The 22,898-nt window shown below is 39.1% G+C and overlaps 1 protein-coding gene across 1 annotated transcript in view; it reads right to left on the bottom strand.

Annotated features, from left to right (window-relative positions):
• Positions 1–5,613: 5,613 nt before the first annotated feature.
• jph2 (junctophilin 2) overlaps positions 5,614–22,898 on the bottom strand; it is a 33,026-nt gene continuing 15,741 nt past the window's right edge. Inside the window, exons 3-6 of the mRNA XM_036142083.1 lie at positions 17,149–17,267; positions 10,049–11,022; positions 7,867–7,967; positions 5,614–7,608 (exon numbers count right to left, since the gene is read on the bottom strand). Coding sequence (XP_035997976.1) covers positions 7,887–7,967; positions 10,049–11,022; positions 17,149–17,267 — 1,174 coding nt within the window. The 3' untranslated portion in view covers positions 5,614–7,608; positions 7,867–7,886. The remainder of the gene's footprint in view (positions 7,609–7,866; positions 7,968–10,048; positions 11,023–17,148; positions 17,268–22,898) is intronic.

Here is a 22,898-nt window from a genome sequence, read left to right as displayed (position 1 = left end):
AACAACAAAATCAACAGTATCTCCTCTGTTTTGTTGCAGTTTCCTTTTAGTATATAAAGAGAGAATATTTTTCATATGTCCATAAACATATTATATTAAAGGTTTAAACTGATTTATGAGTGAAATAAGTCTTTATTCCTCCCACAAAAGGTTCAGGATTCTGGATCCCACTGACTGGTTTTGCCCGGTGGAGCATACAAATATTCAGCTAAACAATAATGGAATATTAGTTAGTCAAGTGATTAAACATACTCTTGATGTCAGCTTGTGAATTTCGCAATTTATTTCTTCCCTTTAAGCCCCTTTTCCATCACCAGGGAAGCCTAAACCACAGCCATGCGGTCCAGACTTCCTCTGAAGGTTGTGCAGTGAGGATGACCAGAGCCCAGAAGCAACCTCCCATCAGCAACCTCCTTATATACAGCCACCTTGTGGCCTTCTCTGCAGCTTCACATACGGATCAGATGACCCTCTTCTTAGCCACTCCTGTTTTGGTCCAGATGATTGAGGGCTTTGAGCGTCCTGCACAACATCTACACCCTGCCTCTAATGGCCCATAATGAGTCCTAAACTCTCCATCCCAGCAACTCTACCAGCTCCTCGTACTTTTCTTTCATTAGATAATGAGGTGCAATTTTATCTTGAAACTAAGTTAACATAAGTTAGCATCAGGGTGGAGCTTCAATCAAGGTCTTGCCTCATGGAATAATGATGAATGTGATACACTCAAACAAGACTCTTTGATGTTTCTTCTTTTTCAGGAGGAAAAATGTTCATTCTGAAGCAAAGATCATCATCCCCAGAGTCAGACACAGAGATGGAAGCTTCATGATTTGGGGCCGTTCTAGTGCTCAGGATACGGTATGTACTCACCACACAGAGGTGCCAACAGACGCAGCCATAAAACTTTAAAGTCTATCAGGAGAACCACGTTCTCTCATCCAGAACTCTGGATTATGGGCAGAGGTTGGTCCTCCAGCATGAAAATAACATAAAAACGCACCACCAAGGCAACAAAGGACTGGCTAAAGGTCACAGAGTGGCTAATTTGGTCTTCAGACCTCAATCCAGAAAGTGTGGAGTGAGCCAAAGCTTTGTCCAAGCAGCTGAGTGGACCAAATCCCTTCTTAAAACTGTGCAAACCTCATGACCAACAGAAAACATCTTAATGCTGTACTTACCCCCAAAATGATTTTCCACCAGGTTCTGGGTCACGTTGTGTTGGCCGATTAACTACTAGTCTGTCCCAAACACCGTCTCTCCTCTCTAAACAAAACTTATCATTTGACTTTTAATTTCTGTAAATGTGAGCAAACTTACAAAGTTCAGAGGACAAACTAATTATTTCTCCCACAGTGATAGATTGCAAGGGTGTTTCCATCCACATTTAGAAAAATTCAACACTTTCATAATAAATTTGTCAACAAACAACAGTTTTATATACTTTAGAATGTGTCCCAATGGACTCCATCCAGAAGTGGTGAGAAGCTCGACTCAAAGCGTGTGCTCTGGTTTTACAAGCTTTAAGCCGAGCCAAACTCCCCTCACCTCGTCAGCTACGCTGTGGAAACATGCGAGGTGTTTCATTTGTACCAGATGGGTTTTATTTATCTCCGCTGAGGTTGAAATCCCCGCCTTTAGCCCCCTGGTTTATTTATCACCATGAAGACATAAACTTACATAAAATCAACCTTAAAATCTGAGTTTTCATCAAAAACACCACTTTGATTATTAGCAACATTTCCTCCATTAATAAAGACAGATTTAATGAGCGAAACCCCTGTTTGCCTTACAGTGTTAATAATAGAATATTTATGCTTTATGTCTTGTGTGTCACTCTTGGTGAAAGTAAAATTTCTTTGTTTATGCCAAGTGAATCTAGTCAGCATCGGTTCTGTTACATAATTACACATAACGAGTGGTGCGGCCCGGGTGAAGCCCATGGGTGTTCTGACGGTCCCTGCTGTGATGTTTAGTGATGCTGGCACTCAGGGAAGCCAGTGGGGGAGAGGAGAAGCAGTGCACCATGGGTAGGTCACCAAGCAGAATAATGGGTCAATGTCGCATTGGGACAAAAATGCATCGGACTGTCTGTGTATTCCCATTATCCATTCGGCCATTAAAATCAATCTCTGCTTTTTATTTATAGCCATCATCTTAAAAGCACAACTGTAAATGGAATTATTTTTTTGGCCTGAACTGCCCCCTTGCGGTAGTAAACACTCATTACATCCCTATCACACCACAGCAATACCACATATTTATAAATAAATCTAAATCTAAGGTTTCCCATTCAAACTGTTGGTATAGGCTACATAATCTTATGCAGATATTTTTTATGAATTTATAACTTTTTTATGGTACATGCGCAAAATCACAAAATCCGTTGTATGTAATATAATAAAATATATAATATACATTCCTAATATCTGTATATACATACTAAAATAACATTTTTGTTCTTTTAGGCATCTTTTAAAGCAAAGATTAAACATTACAAACCTTTTGGTAAAATAAAAATAATTAAAACAGCCCTATCCCCTCAACCTCTGAGGAGCGGCAAAGGAAAGATGGAGAAGAAGAATATTGCCTTACATGTGTTGGTTTCGTTTTTTTCCCCCTCTGAGGGCCACAGATACATTTGCTGTGCTGCTTTGCTTTAACTTTAGTTGTTGAATAGAAGCTGCAGGATTGTGATGTTGCTTGTAAATGTATATTACCTTAACATGAGGCCTGTTTTAATCAGCACCAGTTTAGCCCCTACCTAAAACTTGACCTATTTCCACCACTAGAGGGCGATTGAGTGAGAAAAATAGATTAACCCAACGCCCCATGGAAGCAAACTGATGAATCTTTAGAATAATTGCTTAAAATTGCTTCATATAAATTTCTTATTTTTTATGTCTGATAGAAAGCTAAATCATAAAATTGGGTGACTGGAAAGATTTGCAAAACCCTGTAAAATATATGGAGCATTTTTATACAGTATTTGGCAAATAAACACTTCTGCATGAACTTAGATGATGTCCTGCATCCAAATTCCTCGTTGGATTCAAAAATTGTTATTTGTTTTCTGATGAATGTCGCTTCTTCATCTGGTTTGAACCATCCTCCCATATCTAACCACCGCTAACCATAACATACCCATGAGACATCCCTGAGGGATTTCATTGAACTTAATAAAAAGGATAAACAAAAATACAAAGATCACACACTTTTTTAAGTGGACAAGGCATAACAACCTCAAAGTTAGTTGGTATACAATAATCTATGGTAATTATATAATATATAAGCCTGTGTGAAACACGTGTGGTCAGGGCTGGTTCTGTCGAAGCTCTACAACCTCCTAAATTGACCCCGGCTACAGACGTAAAAACTTCCTGCATATCTTGTTAAACCCATTCCCTTTGCTTTGCAAAAACTTTGGTCGTACATCATCAGTTTTAAACATATTATGACTGGAGAACCTTTAACTTCAGTGTTACTGCATGCTCTTCAATAGCTTTCTTGATTTAAGTTTCTTTCTCCAGTATAACAATGTAAGGCTGATTAAATGACCTGCTGTATCAAAGCCTTGGACATGGTAGGAGCCACTGTCCTAGTGAGTGGCACAGGTGCCGTATTTTCTCACATTCCTGATCTTCACAAACGTCAAAAATTTTTATGTTTCATGCTTTTTCCGATCCATTTTTGTCTCAAATAGGCTTGAAGCTGTTGTTGGTATGAACGTGTAACAACGTTTTAGAAGGTTACAGTTTCTCAACTCCAAAGATCTTCTGTCAGACTGTTCAGACGGATTTCTCCAGCTGGATGAAGCATGAAGTGATGCAGCACTGTTACTGCACTCTGCCGGTCAGCTGGCTGAAAAGAAGCTGCTACATGTTTCCCCTGCTTATGATTAAGTAAAGCCCTTGCTTTAGGGCTCCTGCACTTTGGGTAGTGCAAGAATGAAAAGGCATAACAACCCAACCATTGTAGTTTTACCTATTGAAATGACAAAATCTTTATTTTATTTCTTAAAAAGTAGAAAATATTAACTATTTAAACTATTAATGTAGTAAGAAGTCAGAGCAGTGAACAGTTATAGAGCTCCTAGGTGCAGAACTCTGAAAGGAAAAGATGGAAAGTTGCTCAGGAATCACATGCATGTGTGTTTCTGCTCAGGTATTAAATCAAGTTACTGAACTATTCCTAAGTTTTGTCTCTAATGTCAGTCTTACAGTCACTGATGTCCAAAATTCGCAGTGGTTGTGCCTGCATGCCTCTTTACTGGTTAAATCAGGTTAATCTTTAGGGGTTACATCTTGAAGAATCTTTCTTACAAAAATATGCCAACTTAAACTAAGAAGATAAATGTAATTCAAACGCGGACTCACTGTATTTTATGTCAAAATTCTGATGTTTCTGCAGTAACTGAGGAAGATGAAAAACTGATGGTAAACCATCAGTTTTTCATCTTGACCACCAGGGGGCAGTGTTGTTGAGTTGATGTTTGAATTGAATGCCCGGTTTGAACAGGTCGTGTTAATGGTCTAATTGATTGTCCATTAAATGTGTTTGACTTGTGTAACTCTTTTCATGTGTGCAGCAGACCATCTGCTCAGGTCCTCCTTGCAAACCAGATCTAGATCTCAATAAGATTTTTAATCTGGTCAAATAAAGGAAATTTAATTAAATCAACCGTTCAAAATGCCATTTAGTTTGTTTCCTCCATGAAGGAAACGTCCCAACCATGAAATGCTTTCTGTGAACCACTTCCAGACATTGAGGAAAAATTAGTATTTCCTAGGAACTGTCAGCCCATTTATGTCTCGAAAATATGTTTACAGCTATAATGGGACAATTATCAAAAGGCATAAATACAAAATATAAAAATATATATAAATATAAAATATAAAGTCATAATTATAAGTTTTCAGGAGATGTTTATAAAATCAAACTAATGAACCTGTGAGATATGAAGCCATCAATATGAGATTAAAAAGTCAAAATTACAAGTTTTAAACCATAACTATCAAATAATAGTCATAATTCTGTTTTGGTCATTAATTGGAGATGAACAGTAATAATTTTTTCAGTTTCAAAGTCATAAGTAGTGATTTTAAAGTTATAATAACTCAATTATGAAGTTATATTTCTGAGAAAATATGTAATAATTATGAGTGTTAATTTACAAAGTTGCAGTGAGTTTAAAATATAAGAGTCTTAAAGTTCAAGTCAGATAAAAAGTCATAATTTTAAATGTCAAAAACATATTTTTGACTCTGAAATTGACTTTTGTGAATCAGAAATTGTCTTCCGTAGCGGAGGACCTGGAGCCTAAAATAAGGTGATATTTAGTCTGGCCCCCGGCATTAACAGAGTGTGTCGCATGCTGGTAGACAGTTGCTGTTTAAAAATACTTTGAACTACTTTTACCAGACTGGATTCATCGTGTATGAGTAACATGCTTTAAACAGAACCTTCTTACTTCACAAAACCAAAAACAAAGCTTAAGGTTGTCTTGGAAAAAAATAGCTTTTGGTGACAAGTGTAACACAACTCTTCGAGTTTAGCATAAAATTTCCTACAACACTTAATTACAAAAACCACCAGCAAAAGAACCATGGAACATTTTTTTTTCTTTATGGGAACTTTATTTTAATGCAAATACTTTTAGGCTTTTTTCCTTCATTAACAACAACACCACTAAACTCAAATGCGGATCATCTTCAGATACTTCTTCTCTGATAGGCCCCGACCCCCAAACAAAGAAAGAAAAAAATAAGTCTTTTGATCGTAAGACATGGAGTTAAGAATCATTCTGTGTTTTTTTTTTTCAATCTAACTATTGTGAGGTAAATAAATTTAGGATTTTGAGTGGCATAATTCTTTTAGCTAAACAGGATTCTTTAAAGGAGCCCAGTCACAAATTATGATTTTAAGAATTTCTACGCCAGTAGCTCACTCTGGTTGCATACAAAGGTTTTCCAATTAAATGATGGTGCCCTGTTGACTATATTTTTGTCATTTCTGTGTTTTGCACTTTGTTTTGGCTTTGTTTTTCATCAAATTAACCACTTTTGTGCATATTTACCTTAACAAGACCACGTGACTGACAGTCTGATATTGCAAATTCTGGCAATGAGTAAACGAGGAGAAGCAATGGAGCTGAACGGATCAGCAACGTCCAGTGGAGGTGCAAAAAGAAAGAGGTTAAGTGACCCTAACCCTGTAGCTCGGGTTGGTCTTCATCCACGCTTAGCTGTCACATTACTGCAAGGCATCGCCGGACGATCTACTGGCTCGTAAAGTAGCTGCATCAATTGTTTATGTCTGCTGATCGCGTCTGGTGCAAAGTTCTTTTCAGGCTCAAAAAGGAGTAAACACTATCAGGACGAACGCGTGACATATTTTCTTTTATTTGAAGACGAGTCCATGTTTTTTTGTGTCTTCTTTATGTGACTAGGCCCATTTAAAAGATGAAAAGGTGCACTAACCCCCCCAAAAAAACGTACAAAAGTACAGAAAACCCTCCTCTTTAATACAAATAGTTTGCTCTAAAGCTGAATAAAATGCAGAATTGGGATCTCAGAGACATCGATCACTGGAAACCTCCTCCTGTCGCAGGAATAACAATCCACAGATTCAGCACCCTTGTTAAAACATACAGTGATCGCTTTGGATAACTCCGACTGCAGACATCGTTCCCCTCGTTGCTCAGCATAACTTGGAAACTCATTCGAAACCAGCGAGGGGCTAAATAGCAGTGCATGGCTCCACAGGAACAAACAAGACAAAAGCCTCAGCAGGGACACTCAAATATCATTACTTCTTCATTTTTTTTCCCTTTCTCAATCTCTTTTTATCTCCTCCCCAAACAATAAAGCAGCAGACTTAAAAACTCACACACATACAGTAAATCCCTGTAAAAAGAGAACACATCTGTTGAACAGCAGATACAGTTAGTGGTGATATTATGCACGAACACAGTGTTTCGTCTGCACTGGGACAACTCCAGACGTCTGACACGAACACGTAGCGTTTAACCCGCCGCAGGCGTCAAAAACACTGACAGAAACAGTTGTTCTTCACAAGGACGCTGCTGTGTCCGAGCAAATTCAAGGCAAACTGGAGTGAAAGGTCAGTCTGTATGAGCAGCATTCCTTCATCTGCGGTTACGACAATAAAAAAAAAAAAAAAAAGAACTCATGTCGAGGCAGCGTGTGATGATCTACTGATTCGGTGTTGTGAGGAGCACTCAGTGTAAGGGAGATTAAAAGTAGGACAACCCATATGGCAAAAGACAGCACCCTTGTGACACACTGTGACAAAGTTGAATTCTGGAGGCACCACCCAGCTCCGAGACTTGCTCTACCATCTATCCAGCAACTTTAACAGACCAGTCACACTCAGACGCTTCAGCTCTCCATTGTCCTTCAGTCCCCCCCCCCCCCCCCCACCCTCGAGCTCTGCAAAAACAAGAGCTTCACCGCACCTCTCACAGTTACACCAACGAAAACCCACAGCCGACTGCAGGAGACTCCTGCCACACCGTCAGTGGAGTCTCTGATCTCTGGTCCATGAGGTGCAGGAGCAACGTCATCAGTGTCCAACACCACCTGTGACCTGCAGCAACACAAAGGAATTAAGCATGCAGCAAGAAATTGCCCAATCTGGACCTAAATTGGTACCTATGCAGAACAGAAATGGAAATATAAAAGATCTGGCTAGAAAGATGCTGCAACAAGTAGAAATAGGCTAGATAGGCTTGAGTGTCTATCAGTCTGTCAGTAAGTTAAGCAGATGGTTGCTTTATGCTTGACGCACGTCAAATATTAAATGTTGAGCCTCTACTGCATTTTTAAAAAAAAATAGATTTGTTACCTGTTGTGGGGCAAAACGTCTCATGACAAAATGTGAACGAAGAGAATGGCCAGGCCGATGTTGAGCAGGATCACCATACACACCATGATGGTGTTTGGGCCCTGGACAGAAAGGAGAAGAGCACAGTGCAGTCACTGAATATAAACTATTTACTGTACATTTTTCACACCATATGAATGTTTCTAACTGCTGATTGCTGATTAAGAATTGCCAGAGTACGGTAGACACAGTTGGTAAACAAATTCTCTATTTGATTCACAAAATTCTTTATGTTGTAGATTTTTTCTGGATGCAACTCAGAGATAATAGATCGTCACCATCCGATGGTTTGCTCTTCTTCTCTCGTTCTCTATAGAACAAAGTGTGGTCATGTACCCTCTTCTACTTCAGCCATGTTCATGCCATGAGAGCAGAACGTGGTTTCACATTGTCTTATTGAAAGGACCTTAATGGGTGGAGATTTTTTTTTTCCCATTTGGGTATGAAATAAAATTGATAACACAAAGCATGTCCCAAAGACATAAATAATAATGTCAATTATGTCAAAATGTTGTTTAAAAGTTGTTAGGATTGATCAGCTGGGCCAGCAAAGCCTGAATGTTAAGGCAGCTGAATTCGGACAGGACAAATGTCCAGTTTTCAACTACTTTTCTCGGCTAGATAAAATAACATGTCCATACTGTTGGCAACTAAATGCTGATAGTTTTATACTACTCAAAAGAAGAATTTATTTTTGTTTTAAATTTTTGTCCCTGGCCTGAAGTGACCCTCGAAGACTGGAATTATTTAAGTATTTATCAAGTCAAGTCAATTTAATTTTATTTATAAAAATGCCAATTCACAACACATCATCTCTTCATAAAGTCAAATTCACTCAAATCCTCCAGACAGGTTGGTCAGAAAGTTTCCTCTAAGGAAACCCAGCAGGTTGCATTAAGTCTCTCCAAGCAGCATTCACTCCTCCTGAAAGAGCGTAGAGCCACAGTGGACAGTCATCTGCATTGTTGTTGGCTTTGCAGCAATCCCTCATACTGAGCATGCATGAAGCGACAGTGGAGAGGAAAACTCCCCTTTAACAGGGAGGAAAACCTCCAGCAGAACCAGGCTCAGCACAAAAGCACACAATGATCCAGGAGTACTTTCTATGTTATATGGTAATAGCGGATGATCTATTTCCCCTGGATTATGTCACAGCTAACAGAACGTCAGACCTGGTGTACCTACTATGAAGAGAAAGAAGAGAACTAACAGTTGAAATAACAACAAGCAAAACAACAGACAGAGGATGTTATTGTTTTGCAGTTTGGATGAGGGAAACTGAGAGTTAAACATTCAAAGGAACTGTAGTTATTAATTGCCCTGTAACTAATTCATAACTGAGACTGAAAGATGGTTGCTACTCCTCCCCCTCGTCCCGTAGTTTTGGGAATGTGGAAAGTTTAATAATTAGAAGGAGTTGACTCATTTATACTAATGTAGTGCTGTTGTAACCAGTTTTATGTGAGACAAAATAAATCAACCAGATTATAAGAAAACAATTCATTAATTAACAAAGTCTTTGGAGGGAAATATCTTATATTCAATAAACCACATTTAATAGTTTTATTTTTCAGTTCGACTTGAGTCGTATTGATTTTTATGATATGTTCCTTTTTGATCTATTCAGTTTTGGCCGTGGGAAAGACACCGTCTCAATAGGGTAATGGGTGGGTAACAGTACAGAAGCTGCAGAGAGGTGTGTTAAACTATGGCTCTGCTTCCTGGTCTGGACCCTGGGTTGTCAGCATTTGGAAGAACTAATAAATCCGGCCAGATTCCTAGAAAGAAGAGCTGCACCATCCAAAGTGGGATGGATGCCGTCTCTCCGGATCAGACCAGGTTTTCCCCAGAAAGTTCGCCACTTATCAATGTAGCCCACGTAATTTTCAGGACACCACCTAGACAACCAGCGGTTGAATGATGATCACTGGTCAGATAAGGACCAGAGAGAGCTACGGAGTCCGACCTTGTTTTACCAAACTTACACGCCGAAGCAACACTAACTTTAGTGACCGCCAATCGGCGTAACCGGGTGTCTTTACCTCCAACGTGAATAACAATCTTACTGTATTTAGGCTTATTTTTCTCATAAATGTGCTAACAGGTAAGACATTTGATTCATTGTGTACTTTCTTCATCTCACCTCCAGTTCTGAAGACTCGGCCGTTCCCTCTTTACTCGACACCAGGGACTTTACGGCTGGTTTGGCAGCCATGGCTTTGGTTTCCACTGGCTTTGTAACTGTTTTAGGTTCATGATTAGCAGCAGCTTTTGGAGGTGGAGTGGGACTTGGTTGCCATTTTGGAGCTGGAGCTGGACTTGGTTGCCGTTTTGGAGTTGGAGCTGGACTCGGCTGCCGTTTTGGTAATGGTCTTGTTTCTGCTTTGCTGCCTGGCCTGCTCCCCTCCCTGGATGGCCTTTTCTTCTCAGAGGTGGACGGTGGTCGCTCGTTGATGGATGGAGCTCTTTCAGTTTTTACCTCAGGGGCTTTGGGCTCAGGGGTCACAGCTTTGGGGGGCACATTGGCAGCAGGAAGAGGAGCTTCTTCTTCTTCATCTGGTGAGATGAGGCTATTCGTTTCTGGGACGGCGGTGGCTGGAGTGGCGTCTGGAGATGTTACCTCAGAGTCAAATTTCTGAAGTGGTTTGATCTCCATGTCTGAGCCCTCCTCAATCTTGTTACTCAGACGACTCGGGGAGCGGGACGGTTGACGACTACTGGAAGATGCTCCACGTTCAGACGCTGCTGAGGTAGGGGCAGCAACTGACACTGAAGGGGTGGAGGAGCGACTACTAGGAGCACTACTGGGTTTAAGGCTTCCCTTAGTGCCACCACCTTTAATGGATTTGTCTTCATTCCAGGCTCTTGGACCAAGGAGTTTGGGGTCCTCCTTGTTGATTATGGCCGGGCTTGGGGAGGGGGTTCGGGCTGGGGACGAGCCAGGCATAAGGCTAGCAAGTTCATTCAGGAGCGGACTCTCGGGTGGGGTGGGCGGGGGCTCCTCATTAGCCAGCAGAGGCTCCTCTTCGGCTAGCAGGGGCTCATGCAATTCAGTGTCTGGATTCTCTTGGTCTTCCACAGCTTCATGCAAAACCCTCTTCTTCAGGTACTCAGGGCCTAAAGAACAGTCATAAGATTATACAGTCAGTTCAATTCAATTTATCTATAAATAAATGTATGCCATATTCCTAAAAGAAGAGCAATTCTAAATAAAGTGGGATGGATGTCATCTTACAGAATGAAGTTATCTCCAAAACATTTACCATTTAACAATGAACAGCTTAAAAATATGGCCCTAACAGAATATAAAGAAATCTACACAGCACCTAGACAGGCTAAATTCTAATTTTCTGCATTCCTACAGACTCCAAGCACAGAACAAAATTTATTTCATGGCTAAAAAGGTAGATTTTGCATTAAATGTCCCCTTTAAATCTAACACAGACCAGGTAAAATAGTGTGAAACATTAAAAGGTTCACAGAATATAGCAGCTGAAAACAAGTGTGTTTAACATACTTTGATGCTGAAAACTTAAAAGCATAACAGAAAAGAGAAATTAGATCAAACTGAGTTACTCCAGGATCAAGCCATTTAGACGGCAACAAACAGGCGACAAGTGACGCAGAACAGAACAAATGATATTCCTTATTTATTCACTTTTAAATGACACTTTAAATGGGAAGATCTTCATTTTTTTATTTAATGGACTGAAAAAACGTCCCCAAGAGGGTGGGGCCAGGTGGGACATTAAGACCTTTGTAAATTTGCTGGGCCTCCCCTGGTTTCCCGAAGCCAAACAGTTTTCTATGCTTTATTATGCATATGAAGAATGAAGAGAAAAAGACATGAGTTGCTTAAATTATTATACATGTAACATTTATTTAAACTATTGTCGTGTCAGTTATGGGAAAGCTGATACTTCTATTGGTTCAATAATCCCCATCTCACCACAACAGAATAATTTTCTTGGATAATAATTCTTGGAAATAACCCCAGGTTTTTCACCTCAGAGATTGACTTTACACATATGACATTATAATCCCAAAAGAAGATAAACTCATGGCATATTTAAGGACTGGTAATGACCTAGCAAATTTCAATAAAAAGACCAAAACTGAAAGCTCAAATGAAGATTAGAGATCCACTTTTTTCCTTAATATTTTTATGTTAGATTCCAGTTTTTCTGAAACTATCCCATACTACCCTACCACTAAAACAGTATATTAAAATGTGTTCATTTCAGTTCAATTTCCTTTAATGTGAAACTTTATAACCGAAGGAGGTTTGTTCTCCTTTGTTGTTAACTACACTGGTTTGTGTACCTGTCGACTAACTTTTTTCTGTTCTGCTTTGCAGGTATGCCACCAGCTTTTGTGTTGTAGACTATTCTACTTCAGCATTAAGATACTTTCACATACATCATCTACTTTACACTATGTTGGTGAAGATGCTCAGTCATCCAGGTCATGATCAATCCAAATAAAGGTTTGATTTTTTGTTTAACTTTTCTTTTTTTTGTTTAACTTTTTTTCAAATAAAGGATTAAAACGTAGCTACAACATGGCATGATTGTGTATCGTTTTACCAACAAGTTAATGAGAAATTCTGAGAAGACTGTAGGATATCGGCCTCTGGTATCATTGTGCTGTTCTCAGGTCGACCAAGATTACAGCTGCCCAAGATGGCAGCTGTAATTTATGCACCACGACTGTCAATGCGGGGTTTACCCTTTATATTATGTCTATGGTGCTACATGCTAAGCTAGCCAAAAAAAAGGTTAAAAGATAAAACAACTGGACTTCTATTCTGAAGCTGAATGGATTACTCTACACTACTGATTCCACTAACTTCCACTATTCATATTGGAAATTTTGATTTAACTTTAGTTTTTACATTTAATAAATTTATATTGCACTTTGTCGGCCTCCCTTTCTGTCATGGCTTTTTAACCACGTCATAACAGTTGGGGGCTTGTCCGGGATTTAAACACAAGACCTCTGCAGGTTTGGGCTGGAGGGTTGGCTGCTATCGAAAATTTACTGTATATGTTACCATTGCTGGGCTGCACAGTAGACAGTGGCTAGCACTGTTGCCATGGAGCAAAAGGTCCTGGGTTCAAGCCCTACCCTTGCCCTGGGTCTTTCTGTGCATGCTTGGGTTCACTCCAGGTACTCCAGCTTCCTCCCACAGTCCAAAAACATGACTTTTGGGTTAATTGGCCTCTCTAAAGTCTCCTTAGGTGTGAGTGTGTGCGAGAATGTTTGTTTGTCCTTTTTGTCTCTGTTGTGGCCATTTATGATATATTTTTTGGATTGTATTTTCTAACAATTTAGTTTTCTTCTTTTGGGTAGTTGGAATATATTTAAGTTAGTTTAGAACCAAAATTTGTAATTAATTTTTTGGTTTGAAACTTTTAGATTACGTTGTTAATTGTTAGACCCTCCCATTAATTTAAGTAATTAAGAACACACCGGGTGCTTGGTGGAGATGTATCGTTTGGTAAATGTCTGGTGTGGGCGGGAGGTTTTGTAAATGATTTTTTTGACCACTTTTAGAACTTCAAACGGCAAATTTAGATTATTTTTCGTTTTCAACAAGTTGTAAGACATTTTTTAGTCTTTATTTTGTCTATATTTTTTTTAAGAAATAAATCCCATATTTTTGCAAACCAATGAAGTAAGAAGTGCGTACAAATCAAACCACCTGTTACCACCCACGGCCTATATTGGAATTTTGGTTTTTTGGAACATGGAAGGCCGCGACAGTCTCTGTGTTGCCCTGCGATAGACTGGCCACCTGTCCAGGGTGTACCCCGCCTCTTGCCCATTGACAGATGGAGATAGCCACCAGCACCCCTCGTGACCCCACAAGGGATAGACGTGTTAGAAAATAGATGGATGTTACCATTTTAAAATTTAGCTGGTTACTTAGATGTTAAATGGATTCCTAGTGGATTTCTATTATGTTTTCTTTTTCAAGTTGGACCCTTAATGACATAAGACACACCTGAGCCCAGTGTGTTTTTGCCCAATAAAGGCTGCTCCTATGTGCTCTTGTGAGTAGCTCATCTGTTCAGTGGGGAGTCCACCATAGTCACCTCTGATGTTTACTTATGGTTATGTCTGGGCTTTTGAATTGTATGCCGTTCAGCACATCCATGCATTCTAACGTTACTGGCAACTGGTAGAAAATGTTGATAATAGAAGATGGCATACATCACTGAAGATGGCTACAGGTTTTAATAACATAAATTCCCTTCATGATACTATCTTTATCCTTGATGTTTCTTTATTGCATCTCTGAGTCTAGTATCGCTGAGAGGAACAAGTCCAAAGGCCAATAAGAATTCCTCTGACCTTTGTAGTAGTTTGAATGCATTAAAACATGGGTCCATCTATTTGCAGACCTGGTCAGTAACATTAGAAGGCTGGATATCTTTTTCTGTCTTTGACTGTCTATTTGTGTCTTATTAAGCTTCCTGTTGAGACGGAAAACCAGGGGCCTCCTGAGGGTCTTCTATACTTTTGTGTCAATGTGTGTGTGTGTGTGTGTGTGTGTTAACAGAGCCAGCAGTGAAACTGATACAATCCTCTGGACTGAATAAGATGTTCCTTTTTTTAGACATTAAGTTCTGCTCCCTGTCTGTGGGCCTTAGCAAAAGAACTCAACAGCATACACTTTGAAATCATGGGACAAAGTAGTACATTTATGGATCTCTTAATATAATAGCAACAGTGCACCATCTTTTGTTACAATTTGTGTAGAGTGGCACGATATCAAGAAAGTATTTAATACCCAAATTATTGCTAAAACATGCCCAGATGATGATATAAAAAATTATTCATCTACACTTTCTTGAAATTTTCTCACTTTGCCACCACAAAATGGCTCCACCCCTCTCAGTTAGTTTTAGGATCTCAACCACCAGACATGATAAACATCAGATGTGACTATTAATGACAGCTACAGTACCTCCAACTGGCTAAATATAGTAGTGATATGCAGAGTATGCGTGCCTGACACTTGCAATATATACTGTTTATCAAATTGCAATGCAACTCGATATATGGTGCAGCTGTAATTAAGTGCTATAGTTGCAAATAATGAGCAAAATTGTTTAATATAACTTTATTTATTGGGAATGAGCAAAACATTTACTGTGATTTTTATTTTATTTTTTTTAACTTTACTCTGATACTTCTAACAAAGTCAAACACAACTGAAGGCTTTCAGAAGTTAGCCAAATAGCAAACAGAAAAAAAAACTGCTTCTATGTGCGCAAAACTGGTCAAGACATATTGACATAGAGAAATATTAACCAGAATAGGGCTCGACATCGATTCAAATTTCAAGAATTGAGTCGATTCCGATTCTCAAGATTTAGAATCAATTCAGTTTGATTCGATCTGATCCGATCTCAAATTGGATTACTGGTATTAAAAACTATTTTTTAGCTGTTAACTGTCATGTCTGTGTAGTTATACAACATATTGATACTTGTATCATATTAAGAATCAACAGCAAATTAATAAAGTATTGACAGTTAATGGGTGACTGTAAGGACCAAAGCCTCGCTCTGAATGTTGAGACAAATGCTTTCACAAACATGCTGTTGGGCAGAATACCCAAACAGATCCAGGGTAGAAAACATAGGACACCAGAGATATCTACAGCTGCTATTTCTATTAAAAAATACTTTATTAGTGCCCACATTTAGTGTCCCTTTTGATTTAATAAAGTATTTTTGAATTGAGTTAATTTGAAATAGCAGCTAAATTAAATTAACAGCTAAATCAAAAGGGACACTAAATGTAGACACTAACCTGGTGTATTAATAAAAATATGACATTAAAAATTCACCTCCCGGACTGGAGTGTGAAGGCTCCTGTGATGTATGTTGCATTCATGCTTCCGACCACTAGGTGGAGCTTGGCGCTTTGTTTTGTTTTTGTCCTGCTGCAGTCTCACAGCAGAAGAAAACGGTGTTTAAGCTAAAGCTGGCTCTTAGTGTGCTTTACTGATAAAAACACAATATCACAGCTCCTACATACTTGGGTCTGCTGTGCGCAGACTGTGAGCCGTGTGGACTCTCCGCAGATCTTTTTACCTTCATGGTCGAGTGTACCTGTTGCCTACATTTCTTGTGACAAATTCCTATAATTTCCACACTTTTCCCCAGTGGGACGAAGCAGGGGAAGGAAAGGTTAAATGTAAAATTAGCTTAGCTGGTTGAGCATGTAGAGCCGTTTTTTTTTTCCACCAGGCACCACCGCACATCTGTCAATGCGGCACACAGAGAGAGACTGTGATGCTGCGTATCCTTGCGACCGCTTTGAGCAGCTCAGTGTATCAAGCTCGGTGTCACGTGTAAAACAGTTCAATGTGAAAACTTCTTGCCGCCGAGCAGTTTATAGTGTGACACCGCGATACGCATTTGTGGTCTTAAAAATTGAGCTCTGCGCGTACCTGTCAGCGTGGACTCATGTCCGCGCAAGTAATGCCAGCTCACATGTTATGAATCGATTTTTAGGAATTAATATGAGAATCGATTCATAATTGGAAAATCAATTCTTTAACACAGCCCTAGATGGAATGCTCTGCGACTTGGAGATGTGTGGGACTTTTTCACATTGAAATGCCTCCTTTAGATTTAAAGACACAGCACCAAAACGGGTCACTCTCAAATGCAACTCAGAATAGGGCAAAAAGGGGGATGTTGGGGTTAATTAACGAGGAATTCAAACCAAAGCATTGCTGTTCCACTTTATTTAGACCACAACCGGAGGATTTCAATGTGAAAAAGAAAGAACTGAAAAGCAGGATTTGTCCCCTTTAAAGAAGCAAAAACATGTTTCCTAACATCATGCAAACATTTTAAGTTGTTATTTGTGTAAACTTCAGAAAATCACAACAATTTTTCCACCTACTTCACAAAACTGCAACTGAAGTGAAATATTTTGTTTGTGTGCAAACATTGCATTAGACCTTATTTAGGTATATCAGAGTAAAGGGGGTTAGATACAAATTCTCACCACAATCTTCATGCTTTTATTTATCACTTTATATTGGACTATCAAACAAAATTACAATGCAATGCACATATTTTTTTATTTGTAAAATGCCAAACTGTAATAAAAATGGTTTGTTTGAACACTTTTGCAAGGCACTGTGGCATGAGGCTTGTTTTGAAATAAAAGCAAAAATGATTATTGCCTGTTACTAATGAGTTGATGTCCACTAACCTGGCTGATAGAAGGAAGGCGACAGCTCTTTGGCAACCAGCCTGGCAATACTGGACTCACTGTTGGAGGCCAAGGCAGCCTGTTCAGCGCCGTCTGACTTGCCCTTTGCATGGGCTGTCCTGCAGTCGAGAGATGCAGCACAAGTCACGAATCACTGGCAACAACAGCCCATCACACCTTCCTTTTATAGATTGCATCAACAAAATGTAATGTTGACAAATTGACATGTGTAACAGTATGTTATAATGAACATCATCAATCATACAGTTAATAATATTCCTGCATACAAATCTGTGTGGCTACAGCCATCAGTACTGGATCAGTTTAGATAAAAGGCAGTGGTGCATGAAGGAATTGTAATAGATACACTCCAGATTCAACAATTATCTGTGCGTCTTGGATAGGATAATAGCAAATGTTTAGCTACCTATGAACAGTATGAGAAAACAAAATGTTCCCCCCCCACTTCTGGGATTAAATGAAAGGTCAATGACTTTACGTCATTATAAACAGTTGGTAATGTTGACATAGTGGTTTAGATTAATCAAAATCACTAAAAACATGGAACAAATCAAATGCATGTAAAACCAAGTATTCTATGGCTGGTTTTAGACCCAGAAACACCATGAAAATTGGAGGTCATCAAAACCCATTAATCTGTGCAAGACTACTGTATTACACTTGTATTATAAATAAAAAATCAATTGGAAAGCCCCATAATGTCATATTAGCACTTTAAAGAGTGATGTCCATCTTTCAATAAAATTTTATTTGTATAGTCCCAATTCACAACACGTCATCTCAAGGCACTTTACAAGGTCAATGCAACCAAATCCTCCAGACAGATTGGTCAGAAAGTTTTGTCTCTAAGGAAATTTAGCAGGTTGCATCAAGTCTCTCCAAGCAGCATTCACTCCTCCTGAAAGAGCGTAGAGCCACAGTGGACAGTTGTCTGCATTGTTGATGGCTTTGCAGCAATCCCTCATACTGAGCATGCATGAAGCGACAGTGGAGAGGAAAACTCCCCTTTAACAGGGAGGAGAACCTCCAGCAGAACCAGGCTCAGTTAGAGAGGGTAATGGCAGATGATCTGCCTCCATGGATGATGTCACAGTGAACAGAACGCCAGACCACATGTATCTAGAAAAAAGACACAGAGAATATAAGGTTAACAGTTGAAATAAGAGCAAACTAGGTAAAACTGGAGAGCAGCAGGAGTTCAGCAGACTGAGAATTATATATATATATATATATATATATATATATATATATATATATATATATATATATATATATATATACATATATATATATATATATAAATGTAAAATTACTGAAAGCCTGAGTTCCTTTAAATAAAAAAGAGTTGCCTTTGAATGTTAGTGTTGAAGTTTGTTGTCCAACTTGTGTTATATCTTGACCTGCTGCTACTATTCCACTACAATATGGTTTCCTCTGTAATGTTTTCTATTCTTAGATTCTGTTCACGTTAACCACTTTAAATTGTCTTGTTACTTAAATGCCTTTTACAAATAACTTGCCTTGCCTAATAATGAATATAATAAAATCTGTTGACAAAACAAGAACCATAAATCATTAAGCAGGACAATACTTTGCACAATATAAATAAACCAAACTTTTTTTTCCAAGATTGTAGTTTTTGGAGTCAGGTAGGTCAACTGGACACCTTTTATTTGGTATCTTATGGTTAAAGTTTCAACAGTTATTACAATGTATGAAACTGAATTATTTAAAACAAACAATAAGACAAGATCTTCTCTCCTAAACTAGACTTCCTGTATGTCCTGGAATTCCTGAATGTTCTCAAAATCATGAAGACATTTTTGATGGAACTACATATTGGTTTGAAAGTTCAAGGTAATGCAGCAAAACGCTGCTGAGATATTTCTCTTTACAGACTGACAGACTTTCAATATATTCAACTCTGTGGCGCTGCTGTTGTTTGAATCACAGTAACTGGGAGAATCTCTGAATGTGATCAGTCTCTAGACACTTGGCATATTGTAACTTAATACTGGCCTGAATATAGTTCCCTGATCCAGTTTTAGACCCAGTGGAGAAGGTACTTCCCACTGGAATAATTAGAATGTTCTAAGGTTGACATAGATCATCTGTCTGAAAACTAATTTTTTAAACACATTTACACCCGCAAGTACAAACAAAATCTAAAGTTATTTTAGGGTTTGCTTATCATCAGTTGATTCATAGTACGTCAACAGCTCTTCCTGCTCTTCTAACCAGCATTTGTAAAGCCGTAATATAACATATTTTCCATTTAGCTAAAGCAAAACCTATAGAAACAGACACATTAATGGCTTATTTCTCCATATCGTTTGTTTTGTTTATTTTTAGTTGTTTTGCCTTCAGTTTTAGCCTGACCGGCTGAACAGTACATGCATGCTTGGTATGCGGGATTGCTGTATTGTGTCAATGACACAATGCAAGCAACTGTCCACTGTGGCAACATTATCATCCAGGAGGAGTGAAAGCTGCAAGTCAATGACTTTATGCAAAATGCTGGGATTCTTTAAATGGAAAACCTCTGAACCAACCTGTCTGGATGGTTTGATTGGAAAGTGCCTTGAGTTGGCATATGTTGTAAATTTGAGTAATATAAATTAACTGAATTTTATTCAATATAGTTTTAGTCCCCTCAAACAAGCTTCTAGTAAATGTATGGTTCAAGAGTAAACCATTCTTGTTGGAGTAATTGGTAAAGTTTCTTTAAATCAGTCTGTTTCCTTGTTTTTAACATGGTCTAGTAATATTCAGAAAGGTTGAGGTTGGGTTGTTCCAAAAGTTTGTTAGCCTGCCTTATCCATTTGAAAACCAATTTTGATGCACGTTTGAGGTCACAGTACTGTTTGAAGTTCAAGTCTTTACCATCTGGTAAAAAGATTTTCTTTCTTTTTCATTCTATTTTGTTTAATTGACCAGTACCACTGACAGCAAAACAGCCCCAAAGCTACTAACACCATTAAAATACCCCTCTCAAAGCCCAACATTGTTTAAAATCTTTGCACTGTGTTTAAATACAGCAACAGCTACAGGAAAACCATCCATGCAGTTGTGTCCACCCACTTATCCTTGTAGGGTTGGACTAGTTCCAGTCTCAAGGAGTCATTGGGCGAGAGGCGGGGTACACCCTGGACAGGTCACCAGACACACAGGACAAACAACCACACTCGCCAATCAATCTAACATCAATGTATTGGAAGAAGTCAGAGCACCCAGAGAGAGCTCATGCATGCATGAGGAGAACTTGCAAACTCCATGTAGACAGACCCCAGGCAGGAATTCAGAACCAATAACCTTCTTGCAGCAAGGCATCAGTGTTGCCAGGAAAGCAACCAATGAACATCACCTCTTCAGCCATGAATGATGGTCAGATATTGAGCCACAATCACAACAAAACCTTGTTGATGGCAGCAAAGAGAATTTAGTTCCTTCGGGACAACAGACCTTTAACCAAATATTGGTGATGGTTTACATATGTGCACATTTTAGGTTGCTTGTATGATTTTTAACACTGTAGATTAGAGAAAAAAACATTGTAAGTTCAAAGTTGTTCCTGTTTTTGGAATTATTATTCATCCCTTTTAAAAAATAGAACCGCTTAAATAAATCACTCAAACCCAACTGTACAGTATATGCCAAAGATAACTGCTTGTAAACTTCTTACTGGAACTCTAGTAGCTGTCAATTAATTAATAGTGGGAGCAGCAGAATCAATAACTGCCAGTTTCTTTAGGACAAACGGTCCACTATTAGTGACTTAATTATGAGCACATGAGGCTGATTTCATGGCTGCGTTCAAACAGAATGGAGAGAGCCAAAGCATGGCAGCACCGCTTCGTTGGGTAAAACTGATAGTTGGTGGTTGAGAGAGAAAGATGCTGGTTTTCTTCATGCAAACAGACTCTACCTCACATTTCACACACTGAAACCAATAAGGCTCGCTGTTTCTATTGTTAGACACTGATATTTTGTAAAGAAATCTATTACAGTCTCGTCTCTCTTCGTTTAAGGAAGATAAAAGGTTGTATAAAAGTGTAGGGAGTTCTCAGTGGTGTCCAATACCCACTTGAAGCTTTGACTTTTCACAGCTTCTCTGCTTTCAATTTCAGCTCTTGGTATTTTTCAAGCCTCTCGTATTCCTTCTTCTTGATGTCCGTGTCACCCACATCTGTCACTGCCTACCTCTGTCATGGTTTATGCATGTCCATACTGTCCAGCTGATCACCTTCGGCGGCGTTTCCCACCTTCCAGTGATTTTGAGACCACACTAAGTTCAGAACCCCCCACATAGTGTCAGGGGATGCCTGATATCATGTCCTGGACTGTCCCGGAATAATTATATCAACGATTCTACTAGGGCCATGAATGATGTTGGGTCAGTGCACTGACATTGTCTTTTCTGTTTCAAACTTGTAATGCACCTTTCAATCAGCCAGTCATGGAGACCATTATGATTTGTAAATATTAGAGGCGGACTTGCCTTTAAGTCAAGGGGCATCAAACTGTTGTTCTTGAGAGCAGGTGTCCTGAAAATTTTAGATGTGTCTCAGGTCCAAAACACATGAATCAAATAACTAAATGATCTCCTCAGCAAGCGGTCGTGTTTTATAGATTCCTGCTAATCATCTAATTATTTGATACAGCCGCAGCACCAGAGACACATCTAAAGGTTGCAGGACACCGTCCCTCAGGGGACTGGAGATTCCAGCTCCTGGGGGAATATTGGATCAGTTAGGAGTCATATTGTAATCAAGAGGTTGTAGGTTTGATTAAAGGTTTCCTCCCTGGCAAAATGTCAAAGTGCCCATGGGCAAGGAACTTAACCCCAAGTTGCCTGACAATAAGAGCATTGGCATATAAGTATGGCCGTGTTTGTGAGAGCAGCTGGCTGAATTTGGCTCAAAGGCAAAAAACAAAACAAAAAAAAAAAACCACCATTGAGCTCTTTGAAGTCTTGCTTTGCATATTTCTGTTGATCTAACCAACAAAATTGCTTTTTGATGCTGAGATGGTAAGAGATATTAGATGTAGATCTCAGAGCAAACTGCAGTTTTACCTACAGTGCATGAAAATAACAAAGCCTTGTGTTCATTCTGCTCCCTCTGTTTTTTTCCAGGCCATCCAGTAGCAGTTATTTTGTCCTGGACCCCGCTGGTGGCAACAGATGTTCTCTCATTCTCCCGCTTGATGTTTTAGGAGGCTCCCGTTCAGCTGTGGCGCTACTGTGTGTGAAAGAGACACAAAGTTTTCCTAAAAACACAATGCAATTAAACCTATTTGATAAAAAACGGGAGCTTTTATCTTTAAATAATAGTGTTCAGTTACTTTTTTTTACTGTAACATTTTTTATTTTCATGTTGAACACTTTTTACAAATGACGACTGCACAAACAGCCTGTATCAGCAGAACAGAGTGTAATCCAAGCCCAACAACTAAAGCAAGGTGCGGTACACGTTTACGCCACCCCTTTATACCAAAGCGCTTGCTTATGAGCTGTGCCATATTTTTATCCGCAGAACCATTTGACACCACTGCTGACGCAAGGCGAGCTGGGTCTTTAACTGCTGAGACCTGCTTGCAGAGAAGCAAAGGCTGTCGGAGGCAGAAATAAAGACTACATTGTCGACAACAAGTCCGAATCAATCAAGAAGCAACTTCAAGCCAGTACACGCACAAAAACAGAGAAGAGTCCCCGCAGTTCTGGAAAGAAA

This window comes from Fundulus heteroclitus, chromosome 1, assembly GCF_011125445.2.
Source record: "Fundulus heteroclitus isolate FHET01 chromosome 1, MU-UCD_Fhet_4.1, whole genome shotgun sequence".
Lineage (NCBI taxonomy): Eukaryota > Metazoa > Chordata > Actinopteri > Cyprinodontiformes > Fundulidae > Fundulus > Fundulus heteroclitus.
Note: the sequence above shows the minus strand (reverse complement) of the source record. Positions and strands in the feature narration are given on the sequence as shown.